Source organism: Chenopodium quinoa, unplaced genomic scaffold (genome assembly GCF_001683475.1).
Source record: "Chenopodium quinoa cultivar QQ74 unplaced genomic scaffold, ASM168347v1, whole genome shotgun sequence".
Taxonomy (NCBI): Eukaryota; Viridiplantae; Streptophyta; class Magnoliopsida; order Caryophyllales; family Amaranthaceae; genus Chenopodium; species Chenopodium quinoa.
This window is the reverse complement of record NW_018743283.1, coordinates 1,443,584-1,466,893: the sequence shown is the minus strand read 5'-3', so window position 1 is coordinate 1,466,893 and position 23,310 is coordinate 1,443,584. Positions and strand designations below refer to the sequence as shown.

The following is a 23,310-nucleotide window of genomic DNA, read 5'->3' as shown; positions in this document are numbered from 1 at the left end:
CAGGCCCAGAATATCTCCGTTCACACAAGAGGTACTCGACCAGCAAATGGAGAAAATAAAGATGTCGTCCTGTACGTATGACGGTAAGGGGGATCCAAAGCGGTATGTGGCCGCGTTTGAGAGTCATATCTTGCTGTATACAGACACCGATGCTGTGTGGTGTAAAGTTTTCCCTACGACTCTTACCGGCGCAGCCTTGGATTGGTTCTCCAACTTAGAGCCGGGATCAATTGACTGCTTTGAGACCCTGGTGGAGTTGTTCAAAGGTCAGTACATAAGTGATAGTACGAGACAAAGGACATCTGGCGAGCTCATGGCTATTCAACAACGAAAGGATGAGTCGCTCAGAGATTTCATTAGACGCTTCAATAATGAAGCTAACACTATACCGAAATTGCAGCAAGAGATTGTCGTGATGGCATTGATGAATGGGCTAGGTGACAACGACTTCAAAAAATATATGTCGCGGAAGTGTTTCCCAAACTTAGGGGTAGCATTTGCCAAAGCTCACGAATACATAAAAAGTGAGGAGCTGCTAAAAACGAGCCGTCAGATATCGTCGGTAGAGCCCTCCAGAAGGCAAGGTGATAATAGCTCGAATTCCCAGATGGGTGGGGTAAGCAGGGCGCTGCCGCAAGGCAAGCAGCGATCCGGAAGGCCGACAAGGGGATTGGGTCGTTACAGTAGTTATACGCAGTTAAACACCTCGAGAGCGGCAATATATTCAATAAACCAGAATAGAGAAGATTGGAGTCGACCGGCACCGATGATAACGAAGGGTCGGGACGTGAAGAAGTATTGCATATTTCACAGAGATGTTGGTCATTACACCGAAGAATGTGTTCAGCTAAAAGAGAACATTGAGGATCTTATAAGGAAGGGACGATTATCCCAGTATCGTACTCAGGCAGGTCCCAGCCGACAGCAAAATTCACAACCTAGGCAAACGGAGTACCGAAAGCAGGGGGAACAGTCAATGCAAGATGATACTTACAGGCAGAATCATGCGAAAACGTCCAGACAGGGAGGTAATCCGACAGGACGTAAAATAACAATCGACGTTATCAGGGGAGGGCCGGTATACGGAGGTTCCGTAAGCGGGGCCAAGAAGAGTTTGTCGGAATACCGGCACCTAGTGAAGCTTTGAGCGTAGAGGAACGACCTCGGCCTTCTTCCATGCTTTCGATATCTTTCACGGAGGAGGATGCTAAGGGAATAGTTTACCCTCATGATGATCCGTTGGTGCTAATACTGACGGTAAATGGAGCAGATATCAAACGGGCACTCGTTGACGGCGAAAGTTCCGCAAATATTCTGTTTGCTAGGGCTTTTGATGCCATGAGGATTGGCCGAAAATACTTGACGCCAGTGTCCTATCCCGTGATAGGCTTCAACGGATCGACGGTACGACCTGAAGGTAGCATTGTTCTTCAGGTTCGAATGGGAAAGGGTCCGGCAGTAAGAGATGTCATGGCAGAGTTTTTGGTGATTGATGTGCCATCCGCTTACAACGCCATTGTCGGTAGGCCTTTAATTCATGATATGCAAGCTGTGGTGTCAACGTACCACTTAACCATGGTATATGTATCCAACGCGGGAACAACAGAGCGCGTACGGGGTAGTCAGAATATGGCAAGGGAGTGTTATGTATCGGCACTGAAGCAACCAGGCCGACATCCAGCTGGTGAACGGACACCAGCCAAGCGACAACGAATTCCTTCCACGCATGACTTGGCTATGGAAAATTTTGATACTAGGCCGGTAACTGCTCCACGTCCTTCCCCGGGAGGCGAGACTGTCGAGATCGAGTTGCAGCCCGGAGTGCCCAGTAGGGTAGTGCGTGTGGGATCCGATATGGATGTCGACACGCGCTGCCATTTGGTGGAATTGTTGCGAGAAAGTGCTGACGTATTTGCTTTCTCGGCGGACGAGATGCCCGGGATACATCCCGACGTCATAGTGCACAAGCTCAATGTCGACAGGAGAGCAAGACCTGTTCGACAGAAAAAAAGGAACTTTTCAACAGAGAAAATGGAGGTTATTCAATCAGAGGTGAACAAATTGCTAGCGGCCGGTTTTATCGAACCCTGCACATATCCCGAATGGTTAGCGAATGTGGTCATGGTAAAGAAGCCGTCAGGGAAGTGGAGAATGTGCGTGGACTTTACGGACTTGAACAGAGCCTGTCCGAAAGATTGCTATCCTTTACCGAGGATAGATAGATTGGTAGATTCAACTTCCGGTCACGCGCTACTGAGCTTCATGGACGCTTTCTCTGGGTATCACCAGGTCAGCTTATATGAGCCGGATCGAACCAAGGCGGCATTTTATTACCGATTCCGGAGTTTTTTGTTACAGGGCTATGCCGTTTGGATTGAGAAATGTAGGGGCCACATATCAGAAACTGGTCGACAAGGTATTTGCGAACCAGAAAGGAAGGAATGTAGAAATGTACGTGGACGATTCAATTGTGAAAAGCCGTTTGGCTACGGATCACGTCGCTGATTTGAGAGAAACTTTTGAAACCCTTCGTCGCTACCGGATGAAGTTAAACCCGGAGAAATGTGTGTTCGGCGTCCGATCAGGAAAGTTTCTCGGTTTCATGGTGAGAGAAAGGGGTATAGACGCTAACCCTGATAAGATTGAGGCGATTCTTAGCTTGCAAGAACCAAAGTGTATAAAAGATATACAAAAGCTCACCGGTCGAATGGCTGCGTTAACAAGATTCATCAGCAAGTCAGCTGATAAAGCCCTACCATCTTGTAATTTTGCGACAAAACAAGCTATTTGAATGGGAGAAGGACCAATCTAAGGCGTTCCAGGCTGTGAAAAATCATTTGAGGTCCTTACCCACCATCGCAAGGCCGGAACAAGGAGAAACGTTACAGCTTTATATCTCGGCCTCAGCAAAGACGGTAGCAGCGGTGCTCCTAGTAGAGCGGCAAAAGATCCAACTGCCAATTTACTTCGTGAGCCACGTTTTAAATGCTGCCGAGAGAAGGTATCCGGTAGTAGAGAAGATCGCGTGTGCAGTAGTTGTGGCTGCACGAAAATTGCGTCCTTACTTTGATGCGCATGCAATTGATATCTTAACAAATCAGCCGTTAGAGAAATCTTTGCAAAAGATGGAAACGTCTGGCCGCTTGCTTAAATGGGCGATTGAATTATCTGAATATGTTATTACATATAAGCCAAGGGTATCAATCAAAGCCCGGGCTTTGTCTGACTTCATTGTCAAAACGTCATATTATGAAGAAGAGGATGATGCCGGCACATGGAAGGTATCAGTTGACGGTTCATCTGCTTCAACCGGCTCAGGGGATGGGGTAATTATGATCTCTCCCCAGGGAGATGTGTTCGAGTATGCCGTTAAGTTCAAGTTCAAAGCCTCGAACAATGAGGCAGAATATGAAGCAGCGTTAGCAGGGATACAGCTGTGCATATCTGCGGAAGCAAAGCGCATTGAGATGACAACTGACTCTCAATTAGTGGCAAATCAGTTAAACGGCACTTACGAAACTCGAGAGCCAAGTATGACGGCATATTTGGCAAAACTCAAGAGTGTTACTTCTGGTCTAGAATACTTCGAAATCAAGTTGGTTCCTCGGGCAATGAACACACAGGCAGACGCCTTGGCTAAACTCGCAAGTTCAAGCTTCAATGACTTAGAAAGGATAGTTATGGTGGAGGTTTTGAAAGAAAGAAGTATTGACGAACAACCTCCTAAAGACGTATGTTGCACGACTACGGGACGAGAATGGTATGATGATATCTTAGCTTACAAGGTACATAATGTTCTTCCTGTCGACAAGACGGAGGCAAGAAAGGTTCAAAAAGACAGTGTCTGGTTTATCATGTTCCGAGGCTTGTTGTATAAGCGGGGGTTTACGTTACCGCTACAAAGATGTATAACGGCTTATGAGTCGGCAAGGCTGATAGAAGAAATACACGAGGGTGATTGCGGTAATCATGCGGGGGGTCGGTCAATGTCCTTAGAAGCAATAAAACGGGGCTACTATTGGCCAACAATGAATGCGGATACCATGGAATATGCGAAAAAATGTGACAAATGCCAGAAGTACAGGCCGGTGATTAACCAACCTCCAAATGATCTAACACCCATTCTTAACCCAATCCCATTTGCTCAGTGGGGGATGGACATTATTGGGCCGTTTACGTCAGCAACAGGTGGCCGTAAGTTCTTGATTGTGGGGATAGACTACTTCACCAAATGGATAGAAGCAGCGCCGGTAGCAAAGATTACAGCGGGTGAGGTAAAGAAGTTTATCTGGAAAAGCATCTTTACGCAATTCGGATTGCCGACAGCAATGGTGTTTGATCACGGTTCACAATTTGATTGCAGCCCGGTAAAAGACTTTTTAAGCATATACAAAGTCAAGTTTGCGTACGCGGCGGTATGTCACCCGCAGTCAAACGGCCAAGCTGAGGCCGCTAACAAGCAGATACTAGGGGCAGTTAAGAAAAAGGTAGAAGACGCTAAAGGCTTGTGGGCAGATCTGATACCTGAAATTTTATGGGCAAATCGTACGACAACAAGGGAAACAACAGGGGAATCTCCTTTTAACCTCGGTTTCGGCTCCGAGGCTGTGGTTCTGGCGGAAGTGGGCTTACCTTCTTTTCGGGCACAACACTTCTGTGAAAGTCAAAATGATTTGCTGCTTCGACAGCAATTGGATTTCCTACCGGAAGTAAGGTTGACAGCTGTCATTAAGTCTGCGGCATACAAAAACCGAATGAGCCATGCTTATAATCGGCGCGTCAATTATCGGCCCATGGAAGATGGTGATTTAGTTCTGCGTAGAACAGCCGCGACCGGTAAAGGGAACGCAGAGGGTAAATTAACTGCAACTTGGGAGGGGCCTTAGGCAAGGGTCTTATCCGCTAATGACCCTTGAAGGTGTTCCCCTCAAGAATGTTTGGAACGCTAGTGTGTTAAAGAAACATTTAATGTGAAACGTAAATATGTTCTATTTTATGTATCTATTTGATGCCATGTTGTCACACGTATGTTAACGGCATTTGCTAGTATTGTAATCTATTTCAACACTTATGAAATACAATCGTATTACCTACTTTCGATATGATCTGATCACAGCCTAGCTAGCTGACTCGGTCGTTCAGGTGAGAAATATAAAAAATATATAATAATAATAATAATAATGGACCTCAAGGGGAGTTGAAAGCGCGGTCTGATCCACTGCCTTTGCTCAGCCTGACAAAGGTTGGATACTTTATCTCGGTATGTTTTATATCCGATATTCAGCACAGGCATTCTAAAGTTTTCCCAGAATTTGTTTACGAATAAATTCTGCCGAAAAACTCGGGGAGTATTATTGGTAAGATGTAGGTATATCTTAGAAATACTAATAATAAAGTATTATTGGTAAGATGTATTTTGAAAATGCCGATAACGTAATTTTAAATCGCAAATAAAATACCAAGAAGTGTAATTTTGAAAGCCGAAAACGTAAATTCATGTTAAAAATCAAGGAGTAACTAAAACGCGATTCAAGGAGGGCAATCATTAAATGTTAGTTAAAAGGTAAAATAACGACCATAGCATAAACAAAATAATCACGGCAGTAAGGATTACGGTAAGGATTGAAAGAAATAAATTGTAACGAGTACTTACATACGCAAATAAAATGTTCAAAACGATTGAAAGAAAAAATGTGACATAATACAGACGGATATAATTGTTTGAAGCATAAAACAGATACAGACAAGCATGAATATTACAGCCCAGAGATGACTGCCCTCCTGATTAATTCTTGTCGGCCTCCTTGGTTGATTCGCCCGCGTTAACAGGCTCTTTTTCAGCTTCTTTACTGGAGGGACCGGCAGACCCATCTTTGCCAGCATGAGTGGCAATAGGGCTACTGATAAGGGCGTCATCAAACTCCACTTCCGGCAACTCGCGTGGGTCTAAATTGGTTATCACAGCATGCGGGGGGAGCTCGTCAAAGTACTCACTCTCATAGCTGGTAGGAGAGTGGTTCATTTCTTCGTTAAAGGCCTTCTCGACGGCCTGCCATTTCGTCGAATCCCACCCCTCCGCTTTGCACACACAGCGATGCGCAGAGACCCAGCCGGCAATGTACCAGTCAACCAGCAAGTTGGCATAGAGGTCGGTCTGCAGGAACCGATTAACGGCTCGACGCCTGATTCCCGGCTTGTCGCGCTCCATCTCCTTAACTTGGCTAGCCAGCTTAGCCTTAGCATCCCTCTCGTCCTTCAGGCTCTGCTCGAGGCTGGCTACCTTCTTTTGCAACAGCTCCTGGTCCTTCAGCTTCCTGTTCAGCTCAGACACTTGCTTTTGCAAGGTCTTTACATCAGATCTAACCTTGTCGCGCTCCTTGACGACAAGCTTGCAGGCATCATCAGCCTTCTTCAGCCTGGTCTCGGCATTATCGGCGGCGCGCTGATAATGCTGGTACATGTGCACCACCTCGACAGCAGAGTTGACGGTCTAAATCGACGGTAACAGAAATAGCCGTTAGTAATAATGATATAACGTAGAAATGACAGGCACCTAAAGGTAATAATGATGACTTACCCGGAGCATATTGTTCATAAGCTGGCCACAGGGAGCGGCAATGCGATTGGCTGGCCTGTCGGCTGGAGTTGCCAAATCCTTCAGCATTCTCCACCCCATGCTCCCGCCAGTGTTAGGGTCGTCACTGAGAACGGACTCCCCACGATTAACATTGATTCGGGGATGCCATGGGTCACCGGCAGCACCGAACGGTACAACCAATTCCTCAGCAACTCCTTCCGGGATTCTGACGTGTGGAATCTCGATGAAGTCGCTGACAAGGGAAGGGACGAAAGCGCCCTTGCTGAGACCGCCAGAGCGCGTCGAAACGACCGCCGGAGTCTCCTTGGGAGGAGGATTATCGATGTCGGCACTGGAAGCAGTCGGGTCCCTTAAGGTGACTGTCAGTTTTCTCAGCGGTTGGGTTTCGGTCTCATCCTCCAGGTTAACTACCCCTTCCGGCCAGATCCCTTGTGCATCCTGTTCGAAGGATGCCGCCTCATTGTCATGATGTTTTTTGTTTTTTTTGTTGTTGTTGTTGTTCTCGGTCGGAGGACTCAGATGTCCTCTTTGACGCATTTCCTCCACCCCTTTTCACAGCTAGGGTGCGAGGTCTGGTAGCGCGGTCAGTAGGAGCCATGTCTTGTACTCTTGTTCTTTTTCTTTTGTTGGCTCTAGTGGAAAAGGCGGGGAGAGTATCGTATGACTTCCTCGGTCGATCGGGGAACTGTTGTTTCACTCGCCCGTCAGGATGCAAGCCAAGCCGGCTGAAGTCGAGTTTATCAATACCTGGCGAGAGACACAACCGATAAGGAACGTCGAAAATAAACATTATAAAGGTAAAACCAAAAAAAAAAAAAAAAAAAAACCGAAAACGAAAAAATTACTATGTATATATATAGTGTGTTAAGGAACACGCATGCAGGTAAGAGAGGACAGGCAGGGTACTTATAGAAATTATTATCAGAGACAAAAAGCGCAAACAGTAAAGATAAATTTAAATACATGTAAAGATAATTTAATAACATTTCCATACCAAATGCATCGGTATGGCAGAGACCGACATGAGATAGAGGGGCGTTGCCCAGTATATAATTACAATGGGGTAGCCACACCCCCGGAACAGCTTTATTCTTCTTACCAGCCCTAACATATGTACAATTAAACCATTTAAAAGCCATTTTCTCCATCGGTCCTAACGCTCTCGACCGTATAGTCTCGAACATGCTGTGTGGATGATGAAATGTCCTACGGACGGTAAAATCGTCAGGCACACTCATAAAATAAAATTCATTCTTCCAGTTCTTGAAAATGGTCAATTTCGGCCACACTGTGCATTTACCGGGAGTAATAAACAAAGACCACCACCCAGGTGATTGGCTGTCTCTCTTTATCCAATGTAGCCTCCTAAAAAGGTTCAAGGTAAGGGGAAAGTCCATGAAGATCATTACCCAGACAAGAGAGACTATGTTGCGAATGGTTGGAGGCGTTAACTGTGCAATAGATACATTCCAAGCCCGAAATATTTTTTCAATATAGTGGTGAAGCGGAAACCGTAAGCCAAATTCAAAATGTTTGGCATATACGACGATATGGCCGGGAGGACAGTCCAAGGCCGTTTGACCTGTGCCCGGTAATCTGAGTTCATATCCGTCAGGTTGACAGTAGAAGCGTTTACCATGTTGACAGTAATCTTTCTCGGTCGGTGTCTGCAACCATACTGGATCCACGACGCAGTCATTTATCTCATAACTGCTAGGGATTTCTTGTGGTACTAGATATTTTGCATCATCTTGGTCTGAGTCATATTCCTCGTTGAGACGTTCTTCGTCTGCGGTCTGAGTAGCAACATTGAAATCCGCAACAATTTCCTCGTCGGTCTCGTCGCCTTCCTCCTCATCATCTCCTCCCTCAAGATTTTCTGATCCCTCTGCATCTTCATTACCGATGCTATCACCCCACTTTCTTGACGGTCTAGGCTTTCCTCAACAGACCGGATATCTTCTTCTCGGATATCCGAAGCTTCATGCTCAGGGTCACCAACTTCTTCATCAACAGCAGGTCTACTGCTTTCACCAACCTCACGTTGGAAACTGGTATGTTTGGTTCTCGGCATCCTGTCAATATTAGTGTCGTATTGATTAAACAAATCCAAGTTTGACCTTAAATGATATTGAACGCTAATAGGCTCAACATCGGCAATCTCTGTGTCCTCTGGGATATCGGGGTTGGTAGGACGCAAAGCCTTCTCGGCGTCAGCCAGAAATTTATGACGGTAATAAGCTTCTCTTTCTTCTATAGAAGTTAAGGGGGTACAGAGTTCAGCCTCATTGGCTTTACCCGTATTCGCATGCATTCCAGAACCAGACATTCACAAATAATGAAATAAACACAAAACTACTTAACCACAAACCAGCGAAAAATCGAAAAGAGAGTTAGGGTTTTTTACCTCTTTTTGAACTCAACTCTTGAAGCGTAACTCGGAAATTAAGTGTCCTCCGTTTACAAACACCGGTCACAACACAACTGAACAAACCCTTGACAAATTGAGCCTTGAATCGCAGAAATATAAGCGCAGTACGAGCGAAGTGAAGTAGAAATTTTTTCGCAAAGGAAATGAAGGGTCAAAGTGCGAAATAAGCTATTTATACTGTCCAAATGAAGCGGTTGATGTGACATTTACTGCATGCAATCCAACGGCTGTGATAAACACCTTTTCAAAATTAACCTGCTTTGATGACTGACACGTACCCCATTACTTTATTACATTTTCCCGCCAAATCCTGGGGGATAAATTTTTAAATAAACAACAAATCGTTTTACCTCCTATTTTCGGTTTCATATTTAATTCACAATAACCATGTCGGCATTTTTTCCATGCTTTATTGACCAAAGTAACTACCGTCAATTTGCTCACTTGGGGGAAAATCGTAAATTTTTTCTTGTTGATTTATTGAGTAAAGTTACTACCGTCAATTTGCTCACTTGGGGGGCAAATCGTAGATTTTTTCTTGTTGATTTATTGAGTAAATTACTACCGTCAATTTGCTCGCTTGGGGGGCAAATCGTAGATTTTCTGTTTGTTTTCTAAGCATGCTTGTATGCTGTTTTGTACATACCACCACCGTGTTCCATCACAAGTGAGCACGTCAGTTTTACTAACGTCCTCACTTGGGGGGCTAGTTGTACGGGATATACCGGTAGTATCATAACATGCCGGTAAAAGAGTGCCTTGCAGTTTAAAGAAATGGTTAATTATTGAATAATTCATGTCCTTACCGGCATTAGTCTCTACCACGTGGAGAGCTGCTTCTCGGAACGTGGCATGTCCCACTGACACGTGGAGGGCTGCTTAGTGCCGCGTAAGCACCTGCTAGTACCAAGGTCGGTGTGCCACCTATCTGTATAGGTGGCACCTGCTTGGTTGCGTTCCTATAAATACCCAAACAAATTCTCATTTCAGAGTTAGAATCTCTCTCTCTCTCTCTCTAAAACATTTTCTCTCTCTTCTTTCACTTTCTTCTCACAAAGGTACTAACTTTAGCATCGGAGTGGTTATTCCCGGATAACCCCCGGGCTAGCTAATCTGTATTGGCTGTGTAGGTGAGCAATTGGACGGTAAACCATTACCAGCCCTCAGACACTGACGGAAGCAGAATCCAGCAGGAACAAGTACTTAATAGGTTTGAACTTTGTCTTGCTAGCACATGCAATTCTTTTTCAATCAAGTGAATGTCCAGATATCCAAATTGTCATTTCTCCTAATATTTTGTCTAGTGTGGAAAATTAACATTTAAAACAAAAAATCTTTTAAATTGTGATCGAAAATAATAGTTTATACAAAATATTTACCACATTTTGTTAGCCTGTATTCACTTTCTTTTACAAGTTTTTTTTTTTTTTTATGCATTAAAATTCTCGAGTTTCAATAAACAACTTCTCTTATATCGCTGATTTCTCTCAACACTCAAATATCTTCAAATTAAATCTAAACTTAGTTTATGGAAAATTAATTGCAAATAATACAAAAGCCCTATGTTAATATTGGATTTTGATTGAAATAATTTTTTGAAATAATCAACCATGTGGCATTAAGTCAGACAGGTGGCATTTCTATTAAACTAAATTTTGCATTGTTTTTTTTCCCACCGGTTTTAAGAACCGATGCCAATTTCTTGGTGCGCATTTGTGTTTTTTTACCAGTGTATCTTTGGCATTGTCGATTAGGCCATATAAACGTAAAGCACATTCAGAAACTTCAAAAGGAAGGAATTTTGGATTTCATTTGACTTGGAGTCATTTGAAAATTGTGAATCATGTTCACTTGGCAAAATGACAATTAAAGCAACCTTTCACCAAGTCGGGAGAAAGGGCAAGTGAGCTATTAGGCCACATTCAATCTGACGTGTGTGGCCCAATGAGCACAACTGCAAGAGGTGCACTGTGTTTCACTACTTCATCACTTTCACCGATGACTTTAGTAGATATAGATCTATCTAATGTCACACAAATCCGATTCGTTTGAAAATTTCAAAGAATTACATAGTGAAGTAGAGAAATAGCTTGGCAAGAAGATTAAAGCACTTCGATCGGATCGAGGTGGTGAATATCTAAGCCAAGAATTCAACAACCATCTGAAAGAAGGATTCTATCAGAATTGACACCTCTAGGAACACCACAATGGTGTGTTTGAGTTTTAGCACAAGTCCAATTTCGAAATCATCATTACCTTCCTATACATCAATTAATTGTTCAGTTTCATTAAAAATAACATGTACAGATTCTTCAACAAACATTGTTCATTATTATAAGCTCTATAAACTTCACTATTTTACGTATATCCCAAAAAATATAACCTCATCACTTTGTTCATCAAACTTTTCCAAATTTCTTTTCACCACTATTATGAACAAAACATCTGCTATACATACCAAACAGTTGGATTATTAGTATCAACTAGCTATTGATTCGGGCGATATCTAAGGTTGTTTTTTTTAAAAAAAAAAAAAAAAAAAAAAAAAAAAAAAAAAAAAAAAGATGCAAGATCATCGCTACCCACACATGATTTGAATAAATAAGGAGAGACTAAGCAAAAATTTCATAAATTGTTAAATGTGTATTGAGCATTAAATGTTTAAACATTTATACCAACGCCTTTCCTCTGTTATAATAGTTTATGATTCATAAGTTCAAGGTGCATGATATGAGGTTGTTAACAAGTGTGAGTGCTGAAATAGTGATCAAGTTTTTCACTCTAGACGGTGCATAGATGAATATTACGGAGTAGTAGCCATTATGTTCATGATAAATATAATCTCTTCAGCATGAATGTCTCAGAATGCTTTTGCTTGTCTGCATTCGTAAGAGCATAATTGGGGTAATGGGGTTCCAAGACTGCCAACTGATATATGGTAGCTAAAAAAGGATCCGTATTTGTTACTTACTGGACAAATTAAAAACACACTCCAAAATTCCAAATTAATCTTAGGTATTTTTTTTATTTTTTTTTTAAAGGAAAATAATAAAAGTAAAATAACTTAACCCCTGCAACAATTTATTTTGTAACATTACCAAAAAAATAATAAAATTAAAAAAAAAAAAAAACAAACAAACAAAGCTTAGTTACAGTTCCCGTCATTAAGCCATTTCCTAAATGTCAAGTCTTGTTATCCCCATAACCTTATTATATATAAACAAGATAGAAACTGTTTTTTCCATTTATTTCCTATCAGAGTGGAATATTTTTTCTTTTAATGTCCAAATCCCGACAGTCTCCGCCTTGTTGCATTTGAAACCGAGACCTGACTAAGCTTGTCTGCCCCAGATGAATCCTTACGATCTTCCAAGGGCATGTAATGTCTCAACCATACTCCAGTGTATACCTGAAACGCAAAAAAAAATTGATTGATTTTTCTGGACAAATTTGAGACAAACAAAACAACCACAAAGCCTAATGAGTTTAAACTTTAAATAACAAATACAAATACAAGAGAAGAAAAAAGAAAAAAAAAAACAATTAGTTTTTTAGAACTTCTGTTCTATTGGAGTACTAGATAGGAGAAAGACAGGAATTTTTGAATTGGGAATGCTTCTGGAATTCTACAACACCTCATGCATTAAGAAGGTTTTTAAAATATATCAATTGTTTATTATCATTTTCTAACAAAAATCCACATTCACATCATACCCTTTTTTTACTCCCTGAAATATTTTTCACGTATACTACTTGAAGTATTGTCATATAATTATGAATGTAACCAAAGATAGCCCCATTTCATAGATTGGTGGAGTGATAACAGAAAGGAAACTACTCATTTTATAATGAAATTATTGTAGTCACAGAATTTTACTATGAGTCACAGAATTTTACTATGAGATGGGTTCGGGACAATAAACTTTGGATGAAGGGATTCAAATGCTTGAAATAAGTGGAATACAGAGCCTAGGTAAGCATAAAGTTGATCACTCTACAGCTACGCCCTACAGACCTGCAACATTACAAGATTTCACTAGTGATATGATCATATCAATCAGAGAAAATGCTATAAGATTTAATGTCAAATTGCAAAGTGAATAAATAGAACAAAAACATGGGCCATTGCAACTGTACCAGATTTAGTGTACAATATGATCTCTAACCAAACATCAATTACTGTGTCTATTGCAGTTTAGTCTAAGAAGTTACGAGGATAACTAACCCAAAACAATGATCACTCTAGAGACCTTAAGAGATATCCTTCCTCGTTTTTGTTTATGTTAAAATCACTTTTCAATTTTGGCGATCATGAAACAGTTGCAGCACTATTATTTTACCTTATCAGTAGCAATTATTAGCATGCATATTAGCCAAGATTACAACCTCATCCTTAATTCCTTACTAAAGATTTAAACATAATCAATTATTTCTCAACCCCTCCAAATATTCATTATCAGATTTTACTAATACCCTTGGTCCCCTTTGCTCCTCTCCAACCGACCACTATCATCATCTTCCTCAAATTGACTCTACCATTTGTAGCATCTTTTGGCTACCTCCACTACCACTGTCATCCTCTCATCCCACAAGCATCTACTGAGCCCAACTTTCACCTTCTTCAAAACCCCATCTCAAACCCCCCAGCAAGGGCCCACCATCAGTAACTATCATCAACAGCAGTGGAAAATCAGGCACCACCAAGTGCTAGAAATCAGACAATTCTTCTCTCTCTCGGCCTCCTCTTTCTCAATAGATCTTCTCTCTCCACTCAATCTAAATTAGCTTTCTTGATTTCATTGTCTGTACTCTTGGTCTACTACACTCAATCTTCTTTCTCTTACTTGAAGCTTTATCTCTCAATATGCGAATGTGGATGTAGTGGATTTAAGGGTTTGTGGTGATTATTATCAGTGGGGTGGTGGTTGATGAATGTTGTGGCTTATTAGTGCTTGGTGAAAGTGGATGTGGTAGTAGAGGGATATTGAGGTATTAGTAATACTGGGGCTGAGGTTTGTGAGGACAACGTGGTTTTGGCAGTGGTGGATTTGTGGTTCAAGGCAGTGGCATCAGCCGAATTTGGGTTGAAATAGGATGGTGGAGACAGGTGGTGGGACATTGGACAGTGGAGAATGGAGCAGTTGTTAATCATATGGGTAAGTGGGTAACATTTTTGGAACAAAATTAGTAACGGAGCAATTAAAATTGCATAAAATCCTAAGCTGTAGTGATTATCGATTAAAAGTTAATCATATAGATGTAAAAACACAAGGGGTGGTGGTTATTTAGCCAGAATGAATATGATGATGCATTAAACAGAGATATTTTTGAAAACATAGAATAATTACTGTAAATCTTTTGTAAGCCCTTTGACCATCAAAGATCTCACAAATTTAAAATCGAACCTGTTGGGGTCGCATTATCTTTGTATCAGGATCATCAAGTGACTCCCTCCAGTGGGCCAAATACCCAGCCATTCGAGGGATTGCAAACAAAACAGGGAAAAACTCGGTTGGGAAGCCCATTGCCCTAGTGGGGAAAAAAATAAAAATAAATCAACTTACAATGTAATAAGATTAAAATTAAATACATGAAATTAACTCTGCACAGAAAATCACCTGTAGATTAACCCAGAGTAAAAATCAACATTTGGGTACAACTTCCTCTTTATGAAAAACTTGTCTGATAGGGCAGCTTTCTCCAAAGCAACAGCCACCTGCACAATATTCATAATTTCAAATTGATGGATGATTCTGCATTGAATTTTTGTCTACTAAGATTTCCTGCCATACAATTGAGCAGCTCTGATCTTTTCAAAACTGTTTTTAAAATTTCTACCAAATCTCATGGTTCATCAACCAACGGTAAAGAAAGATGACATCAATTTTTCTGGCAGAAATTACTGTATTTGATGTTGGAAGTGATTTTTTCTCTATTTACATCTCTAATGTAATCTTTAAAACCCTTAATAATTTGCTAACATACAAGTCATTATTATTCATCTCTAGAATGGGGCTAGATAAAAGAGGTAGCGGATGAAATCACAAATTATAATAAAGTACCTCAATGAGGGGATCTCTTCCAACTATGGAGAATACTTCCTCTGCCAACGTCCTAATAACCTTTGCTCTGGGATCATAATTTTTATACACACGATGCCCAAATCCGGACATTTTCCGTTTCCTTCAAGGATGCAAAAAAGACAGTTTTATTAGTCCAACTTTTGTTTGTTACTTTGAAAGCAATAACCATACATAATGATATGACAATTACAGAACAAACTACCTATTTTTGACACCCTCGATAAAGTCTGGTATGTTTTCAACACTTCCAATTTCATTCAGCATTTTGAGCACAGCCTAAGTTCCAAATAGAAAAGGTGAACTTGTTAAACACTTTATAGAATACTTCTGATGAATTCAGTCACCAGAGAGATGCATGGACAAAGTTTCCACGCCACAATCTACTTAACTTTTACATTATAGAGCTACCAGATTAAGATAGATATCTTTAATGCATATTACCTCATTTGCACCCCCATGAAGAGGACCATAGAGTGCCCCAACAGCACCAGCAAGAGCTGTGTATACATCAACACCACTGCTTGTACAATACCAGATCAATACTTGAAATATATATTAACAAAACCATCTGAACATGTTTCACTAATATATCATATACCTTGATGCTAAATGTCGAGCAGCAGCGGTAGAGCAATTCATTTCATGTTCAGCATGTAGTATGAATAGAACATCTAGAACTCGGGCCAAACGAGGATTTGGTTTGTAAGCCCTATCACCTCTGCATGTAGTTTAGGAAAAATCAATATTAAAAGTGATAGTCACATCATTATTGAATCAATAAAAGACCACACATGAACAGGTAGCACAAAAAACACAAATAATTAACCCTTGGTGATCTAAGGAGTTTGTAAACAGAACATACAAAGAATCAAGCATGTAAAGGAAGTTCTCTGAATATGAAAGGTTGTTGGAAGGAAGAACTGGAGGCCGTCCAGCCAATCTCAAATAAGCTGCAGCTGCAATCGTTGGGGCCTGTAAAGATATTAAAATAAATCTTAAGGGATGAGACATCAAACTAGAAGATCTTAATGTTTCAGTTTCAATGGAATTTGTGACTGCCAAGTTTTCAAAGAAAGCAATTTTCCAACAAGAAAAGAACAAATGAAGTTTCAGACTTTCAGTTACATATTACCACCCTATTTTCTAAACAATTACATTTATTCACCACATACGTTGTCCCCAAACCAATAACTAGAGGACATGGTATATGGATTGAAGAACAATAATAGTCCCACTTTTCGCTTTACCCTTTTCCTAAAAAATTAAATTATATATAATCATGTGTGTATGGCTTTGAACAATTGAACATGACTGTGGTGAACATGTAAACACATCCTATAATGGAGCAAGTATACAAAAACATATTTGTTTAAATGCTTAATTGCTAGACCACCTTGTTTTAGAATTCTTGAATCTTGACAGTCGAATTATTTGGATAAGACTATTAAGGGCCTGTTCCGATTGACTGAACTCAGCTGAATTGAACTGAAATGAACTGAGCTGAACTTATTGATTTCTAACTACGGATTAGTGATCTTTGATTATTTATTGATTATTTATTACTATACATATGTGTATATACAAATGTACATAACTTATTAATTAGTGATTTCTAACTACGGATTAGTGATCTTTGATTATTTATTGATTATTTATTACTATACATATGTGTATATACAAATGTACATATTATTAATAATAATAATAATAATAATAATAATATTATTATTTATTATTATTAATTTTGATTATTATTATTATTATTATTATTTATTGATTATTATTAGTATTATTATTATTATTGTTATTATTATTATTATTATTTATTGATGATTATTATTAGTATTATTATTTCAATTATTATTGTTATTATTATTATTATTATTATTATTATTATTATTGTTAATATTATTATTATTATTATTATTATTATTATATTATTATTATTGTTGTTGTCGTCGTCGTTGTAATAAGAGCTTAAAAGAATGAAATTTGGCTTTATATCATTAGCAATATCATTAGACGTAAATTAAGAGCTGAGCTAAACTGAGCTGAGCTGAATTTCAACGGAAGAGAACAGGCCCTAAGTGCAGAAATTGTGATACTGACCTTCCCTAGTATTCTGACTATCTGTTTATCTCTCACTTGCTTTGACTTGTAAAGATCCTGACCCTGCAAAAAAGACAGAATAGATCATAAAGAGCTGACAAGTACTTTGAGGCCATTAAAAGACAGATCCATAGCAAATGAGTAACCAACTCCTGATATCATATCTTAAGATGAAGGTCCGATGTAGATAAATTCACAAAGGAGAACTATCACCAAAATAGTTTTCTCATCATTATAGAAAGTTAGACCCTCCATGATAAATTTTTTTATAAAAGATTAATAGGCTAAAATTGGCAGCAGATTCAACCAGGAAAATCAAGCATTATCACTAAACTGCTTTAATGATAAAAGTAGGTCAGTTTTATATCTCACAGGAGCATGGCCAAACACTACATGGGAACTAAACAGATTACAGAGCTCATCACACATATTGTTGGAGAATGGGCAAATGGCCAGCAAATAAGCAGTTTTAACAGTCTAACCAGTAGGTAACAGCAATAGATTTCAAAGAGAATTATTCCTTATCTACAAAGACAGCACTCATAGCAGCATAAACCACATTAGTAGATCATAAACATGATGAAATGTGATGAAAAAAACACAGAGCTCATCACTTCATAAATCAAAGTCAATTTCCTGAATAGAGATTGTCATTATTAGTGCGTGTCAGAAGTGGAGCACAGGAAAACAGTAAATAATTTCAAGGTATAAACAGTAAATCTCCATATGTTCCGAAAGGTCATCCTTAGAAGTCAAGCATTATCAATTTTGATCTGAATAAGCAAATTATTCATAGACAAGCATTAAGGTTCAAAAGCAGCATCATAACGCAATTGTATAGAAGCATCTGTGAACTTATGTCCTTATAGTTACTAAGAATACCTAAACAGAAATGAACTGAATCCTCATTATACTAAATAGATGCTAAAGAAGGCCTGGAAATAACATACATGATCTTAATAAATCATAGAAATCAGTTCAACTAGATTCCATGTAAAAAAGTGATTTTTATTTTTTTGGGCGGAGGGAGTTCGAAGGGCAGAAAGTCAGGCTGAGCATAGTCTCTAGGTGCAACCTCCCATGACCAGGTATGAAAGAGGTCCAACATAGTCAAATCACAGTTTTAAGGTGACAATAAATTCTTTTAAAAAGCCTCTGATGTTAGAAATTACAAAATTAACACCGACTCCTCCCATCACCTCTTTTCAACTTTTATCAGACTTCTACCACTCCCCCCCCCTAAAAAAATAAAAATAAAAAATAAAAAGCCTCTTATTATAATGCGTCAATTACCCCAATATTCCTAGATTCGTGGCAACTGGAAAATGTGATTATCGTTACTAAACCTAATGACGAGCCAAATATAAAACAAACAAGATCAAAGTGCATAGGTTTGAATAGCAAGGAGCATTACATTGTCGGGATGATAGAGGCATGCTGCTTTATTCACATACATTATACAGGATAGAACATATGATAAAAGAGTATTACTTTAAAAATGTATACTTACTCTCAAAGCAGGATTAGCATCAGGGTGAAAGACAGAAAGAGAACTCATTGCACTAACAAGGACGCCCATTGGGTGTGCATCATGAGGCATTCCTTGTATGATATCCTACAAAATGATTGAAAATTTTCAGAATATAAATCAACATCTTTCACTAACTTATAATATCCATGTTAGTTGGAACTTGGTTCAGAAACAAATTGAACAAGCTTTAATTAAAAGGACAGAGTGCAGGAAGACTATTAATTTGTGGTCTAAGAAGTTCAAAGACACACCAATGCGCCCTGAGGAACAGCTGAATGCTGGGACACAGCGAATTCCCATTCTGCCAACTGACTTTTCGAGGGTAGATTTCCATACACTGCAATGTGAAACGCAATTATATTTAAAGAACTTAACAGGTAAAACAAAAGGCATTTTAAACAAAATGAAGCACATGAAAGTCAAGTTGCCATTTTAATCTATAATCACTCCAGCAAAATTATAGCTAAATGATATATTCAGTTTTCATCAGCTATCAAGTAGCACATATGCAAACATCAAATTATATAAGAACATTGTCTTAATGGGAACTTGATTATGATGGTTGGTTTTTACATATTCTTTCCAAAATTCTTTTCTTGTAATAAAGAAGCAATTGTCCCAGGTACTACCTGAGAAAGTATTTTATATATCAATAGCAACTTACTCATCATGGCCACAACTTCAATTCAAACATAATAATATCTCACAATATCTCTATATCAACATTGGAAATTCCGTTTTGGATTGTCATTATTCTTTATTGTTATGGTTCAGTAGAAATAACATTAATGAAAATCAGTCATATCAGCAAACACACATAGACAAAAGCCTCATGATTACTTACTCAGAAGGTATGCTACTTCTAGAAATGAACTGCCCTCAGCCAGCTCCTCAATAGGGTAGCCTCTATACCTAAGGATCCCTTCATCACCATCAATATAGCAAATCGATGATCGAACAGGAGCAGTATTGAGATAACCAGGATCATAAAGTTTGAGTCCCTTGTCATTCTTTCCAGTTGTAATCTGTCACACACGAGAAAGAAACTCATACTTAAGTGAGCATGTAAAGAGTAACACAACAAGATAAACTCCCACATTTATTAAATGTGCAAAGAAGAATAAGATACATTAACTTAACTGATATCAGTACAGTGCTACACAACACAATGTTTCAAGAAAACAGGAAAGTGAATTCCGAAGCACCCTTTTTAGGTAACTGTCTTCTCTTAACAAAAATAAACACAAAACCACATGCAACTTATAAAACATGGAGGCTATTGGTATCATTCATTATTTTGTATAGAATGACTCTAATCCTGATACGAATAGCTTAATACCCCCACACTTCCTTTTTCTTTTCTTCCTATGATTTGCTCCCTCCCATCTTTACATCAAATGTTGAATCTTTATTCGAAAATCCCACCATTGTGTTTTACAAAATAAATTTTTTTTTACCGATTCACTTTACTCGCTACGATTGCAATTTCTTAACAAAATTACACTTCTACAACATACCCCCTTTCATAATATAACATGAGGATAAATCAGAAATTCCCTCACATAGTTGTTATCAAATCTCTATTCTTCTCTCATCAATTTAACATAAAAATCACTTCAATTTTCCATCTAAATAATTCTTAACAAATATATACTTTCTTCCTTGGCATCAATAATTCAATGCAATCCCTTCACAACCAAATTAAGACCAAATGAGCTTTGAAAAGAATCAACAAGGCCTCCAAATGATTTTTTTTTTTTTTTTTTTTTTTTTTGAAAAAAACAATGTCCATCAAATTTTAATTTCCCACTTCCTAATATAAAAATCATCTAAAGTTTCCCACAAAACAACAAACCAAATCATAATAACCAACATGCATCGTTTTCCCAGGAAAACTACAAAATCAATAAACACAAACCAAAAAAATCACAGAAATTAACAAACCCGCATCAAAGATATCGAAATCTTAACAAAATTCAAGCAAAAATAATAATAATAAATAAATAAAATATCAATGATCAAATGAAATAAAAAAAATCATAGATTACCTTCTTCAAGTCAGTAGCTTTGACAGTGCCATCCTCAGAAACAGGAATTTGGTACTTTTTCCCAGTTCTATCATCAACAATTGTGATAGATCCCTTCAAATTAGGAGGTGGAGCAACAATGGATTGAGATGAAACACAGGATAAATCAAGAACATTTGAGAAATTAAGCGGTGGATCAGCAGCTGTTGAAAGGTGAGTTGCAAGAACAGCTAATCTACCTTGAGCTTTCCTGGAAAAATCTGTAGTCTCCATTTTTGTAGGTGAGATCATTCAGAATTATAATTCAATTTTATGGACTTGACAAAATTGATAATTGCACAAATCAAGGTTATGTGTTTTTTTGAGTCTTGAGTGAATTATATAGAATTAAATTCGTGATTCCTTGAGGGATGAGGGATAAGGACACGCCTATAACTTAAGTCGGTAATTTGCAGGGTATTTTTATTTTTAATTTAGGAAAACGTTCCTTACACGGTATATATAGGACAGAAAATAAATAAATTTAAAAAAAATAGAACATAAACAAACACTAGAAACGCCCAAGTTAATTGGGTAAATGGAATTAATTTCCACACAAAATCAAACGCCCAATTAATTGTAAATTTTGTCAAAAAATCACCCAATTTAATCATCTAATTTCTCAAGAACATAAAAAAATTGTCCAATTATATGAATAAATTTTATCAATATCTAACAAAACTACAACAACAACTACTGATCTACAAGAAAAGATAGAAATAAAACGCACCTGCCATATATTTGTAGGCACGGAAATTTTATCAAGTGTCGTTATTTATTGTTTGGGTCAAAATCAAATTGTTGACTCGGGTATATTGACTAAATAATTAATCTGGGTTACTTTGGCCCATGTTATTTGTTTTAGTTAGATTCATTTAATTATTAATAAAGTCCAACAAATTGGATTTGGTTATAATTTAAATGGGTTATTTAGGAAAGGGGGTGGAAGTGGATATGAGGCCCATTTAGTGGTCACCTTAAAACCTTAGCTTGGGAGAACTCTATAAATAGAACTCTCCCCCCTCATTTCACAGACATGAAAAATCCAGAGAAAAACCTATCTACCAGAAAACCTCTCTACTCAAAAACCCTCTCTAAACTTCACTGAAAACCAATCTCAAGAACTAGAAGAACAACAACAAGCATCGGACGTGTCGTTCCATTCTAGAAGACCAACCTTGATCGAGATCAAGCCTTTTCGACCCTCCATCAAGGAATTCTAGTTTCGACTACAACAAATCGAGTTATCTAACGACGTAGCGTGGGAATTGAATCAGTGGATTACATTAGAGATTGTACTCAAATTTGTTATATTAATAAAAATTATATTTGTTGCATTTATTTTAACTATTTTGCAGACTCAAAATTTGTGTTTACAAATTTTTGGCACGCTCGGTGGGACAATCTCTACCACTCATCTCCTTTTCCACGTCAAGTCTTCAACAATGGCTTCAAACAACAACACCTCTCAATCTGCCGCCAAGGATCTCACCTTCGCCCAGCAAAGGGTTGCGGAGTTGGCTGCACTGTTCAAGGACGACGGCTTGCGCACTAGAGGAATGAAGAGGAGGGCCGAATTTCAGGAAGCTGCTGCAAGACTTTGAACTGCTATCATCCCTACTAAGCCAAGCACGAGATCTCGTGGACGTTCCTCCTCAAATCTGTCGCTTCCACCAAGCCTTTTTTGCACTTCTCATGAGATTCCGGTGTTCGGCTCATTCCCTCCTCCTGAAGGTGAACCTTCCGCCTCTACACACGACTCAGAGAGGACTCCACCTGCCAAATCTGAGAAGGTAGTTATCCATACCAGCCCGCTTTTCGATGCATTCGACGAAGGAGATCAAGAAAGCAGTTGTGCCTCATCTCCTTCAACTCCACGACGAAATTCTGATATGATTGAGTTTTCTCAATCATCACAAACAACTATTGCTGCAGTTATGATGATTGAATCCAAGACCGTCAAGGAACAACTTGTCGAATTGAAGGGCCTCCTTCAAAAGTTAATGAAGGATGGAGAAGAAAAAGACGAGAAGATCAAGCAACAAAATGAGAAGATCTCTTCTTTAAACAAAAATCTTGGAAAACGTCCAAAGGGAGCAAGCAATTCGGAAGAGGAAGAAGTAGACTCTGATGGAGAGAGTTCCGAATCAAGTGTTAAAAGCAAGTCCATATTCACCATCCACAAGATCCAGGATATGATAGCAAACGCTATCAAGAACCAACTGGGAGAAGGTTCTCGCGACAAGAAGCTGTACGAGAAGCCATATAGCAAGAGGATCAGCAAATTGAAGATGCCTAGAGGCTATCAACCCCCAAAATTCCAGCAATTCGACGGGAAAGGCAATCCCAAGCAGCACATTACTCATTTTATTGAGACATGCAACAACGCTGGAACGGCAGGAGACTTGCTTGTCAAACAATTCGTTCGTTCCCTTAAGGGAATTGCGTTCGATTGGTACACTGATCTCCCTCGAGAGTCCATCGATAGTTGG

General features: G+C 39.0%; 2 protein-coding genes across 2 annotated transcripts; one reads left to right on the top strand and one right to left on the bottom strand.

Annotated features, from left to right (window-relative positions):
- Window positions 1–1,176: 1,176 nt before the first annotated feature.
- Window positions 1,177–2,505, top strand: LOC110735447. Its single transcript, XM_021915639.1, has one exon. The coding sequence runs from the start codon at window positions 1,177–1,179 to the stop codon at window positions 2,503–2,505; it is 1,329 nt and encodes a 442-aa protein (XP_021771331.1).
- A 9,467-nt stretch (window positions 2,506–11,972) lies between these two features.
- On the bottom strand, window positions 11,973–21,242 carry LOC110735417 (citrate synthase, glyoxysomal-like). Its single transcript, XM_021915611.1, has 13 exons — window positions 20,801–21,242; window positions 19,597–19,777; window positions 19,004–19,089; window positions 18,732–18,836; window positions 17,222–17,284; window positions 15,975–16,084; window positions 15,711–15,830; window positions 15,554–15,629; window positions 15,315–15,388; window positions 15,092–15,212; window positions 14,648–14,745; window positions 14,435–14,558; window positions 11,973–12,438 (listed from the first exon to the last, which is right to left on the bottom strand). Exons 1-13 carry the CDS (start codon window positions 21,068–21,070, stop codon window positions 12,307–12,309), a joined length of 1,560 nt encoding a protein of 519 aa, XP_021771303.1. The 5' UTR covers window positions 21,071–21,242; the 3' UTR covers window positions 11,973–12,306.
- Between the last annotated feature and the right edge of the window lie 2,068 nt (window positions 21,243–23,310).

Excerpts from the sequence above, each read along its gene's own strand:
- LOC110735447 (XM_021915639.1), top strand. The coding sequence starts at position 1,177 with ATGCTTTCGATATCTTTCACGGAGGAGGATGCTAAGGGAATAGTTTAC.
- LOC110735417 (XM_021915611.1), bottom strand. The coding sequence starts at position 21,070 with ATGATCTCACCTACAAAAATGGAGACTACAGATTTTTCCAGGAAAGCT. Across the intron at positions 19,090-19,596 it reads AGAAGTAGCATACCTTCTGA|TGTATGGAAATCTACCCTCG; the intron begins GTAAGTAATCAT and ends TTCACATTGCAG. Across the intron at positions 15,630-15,710 it reads GCTCGACATTTAGCATCAAG|TGGTGTTGATGTATACACAG; the intron begins GTATATGATATA and ends TTGTACAAGCAG.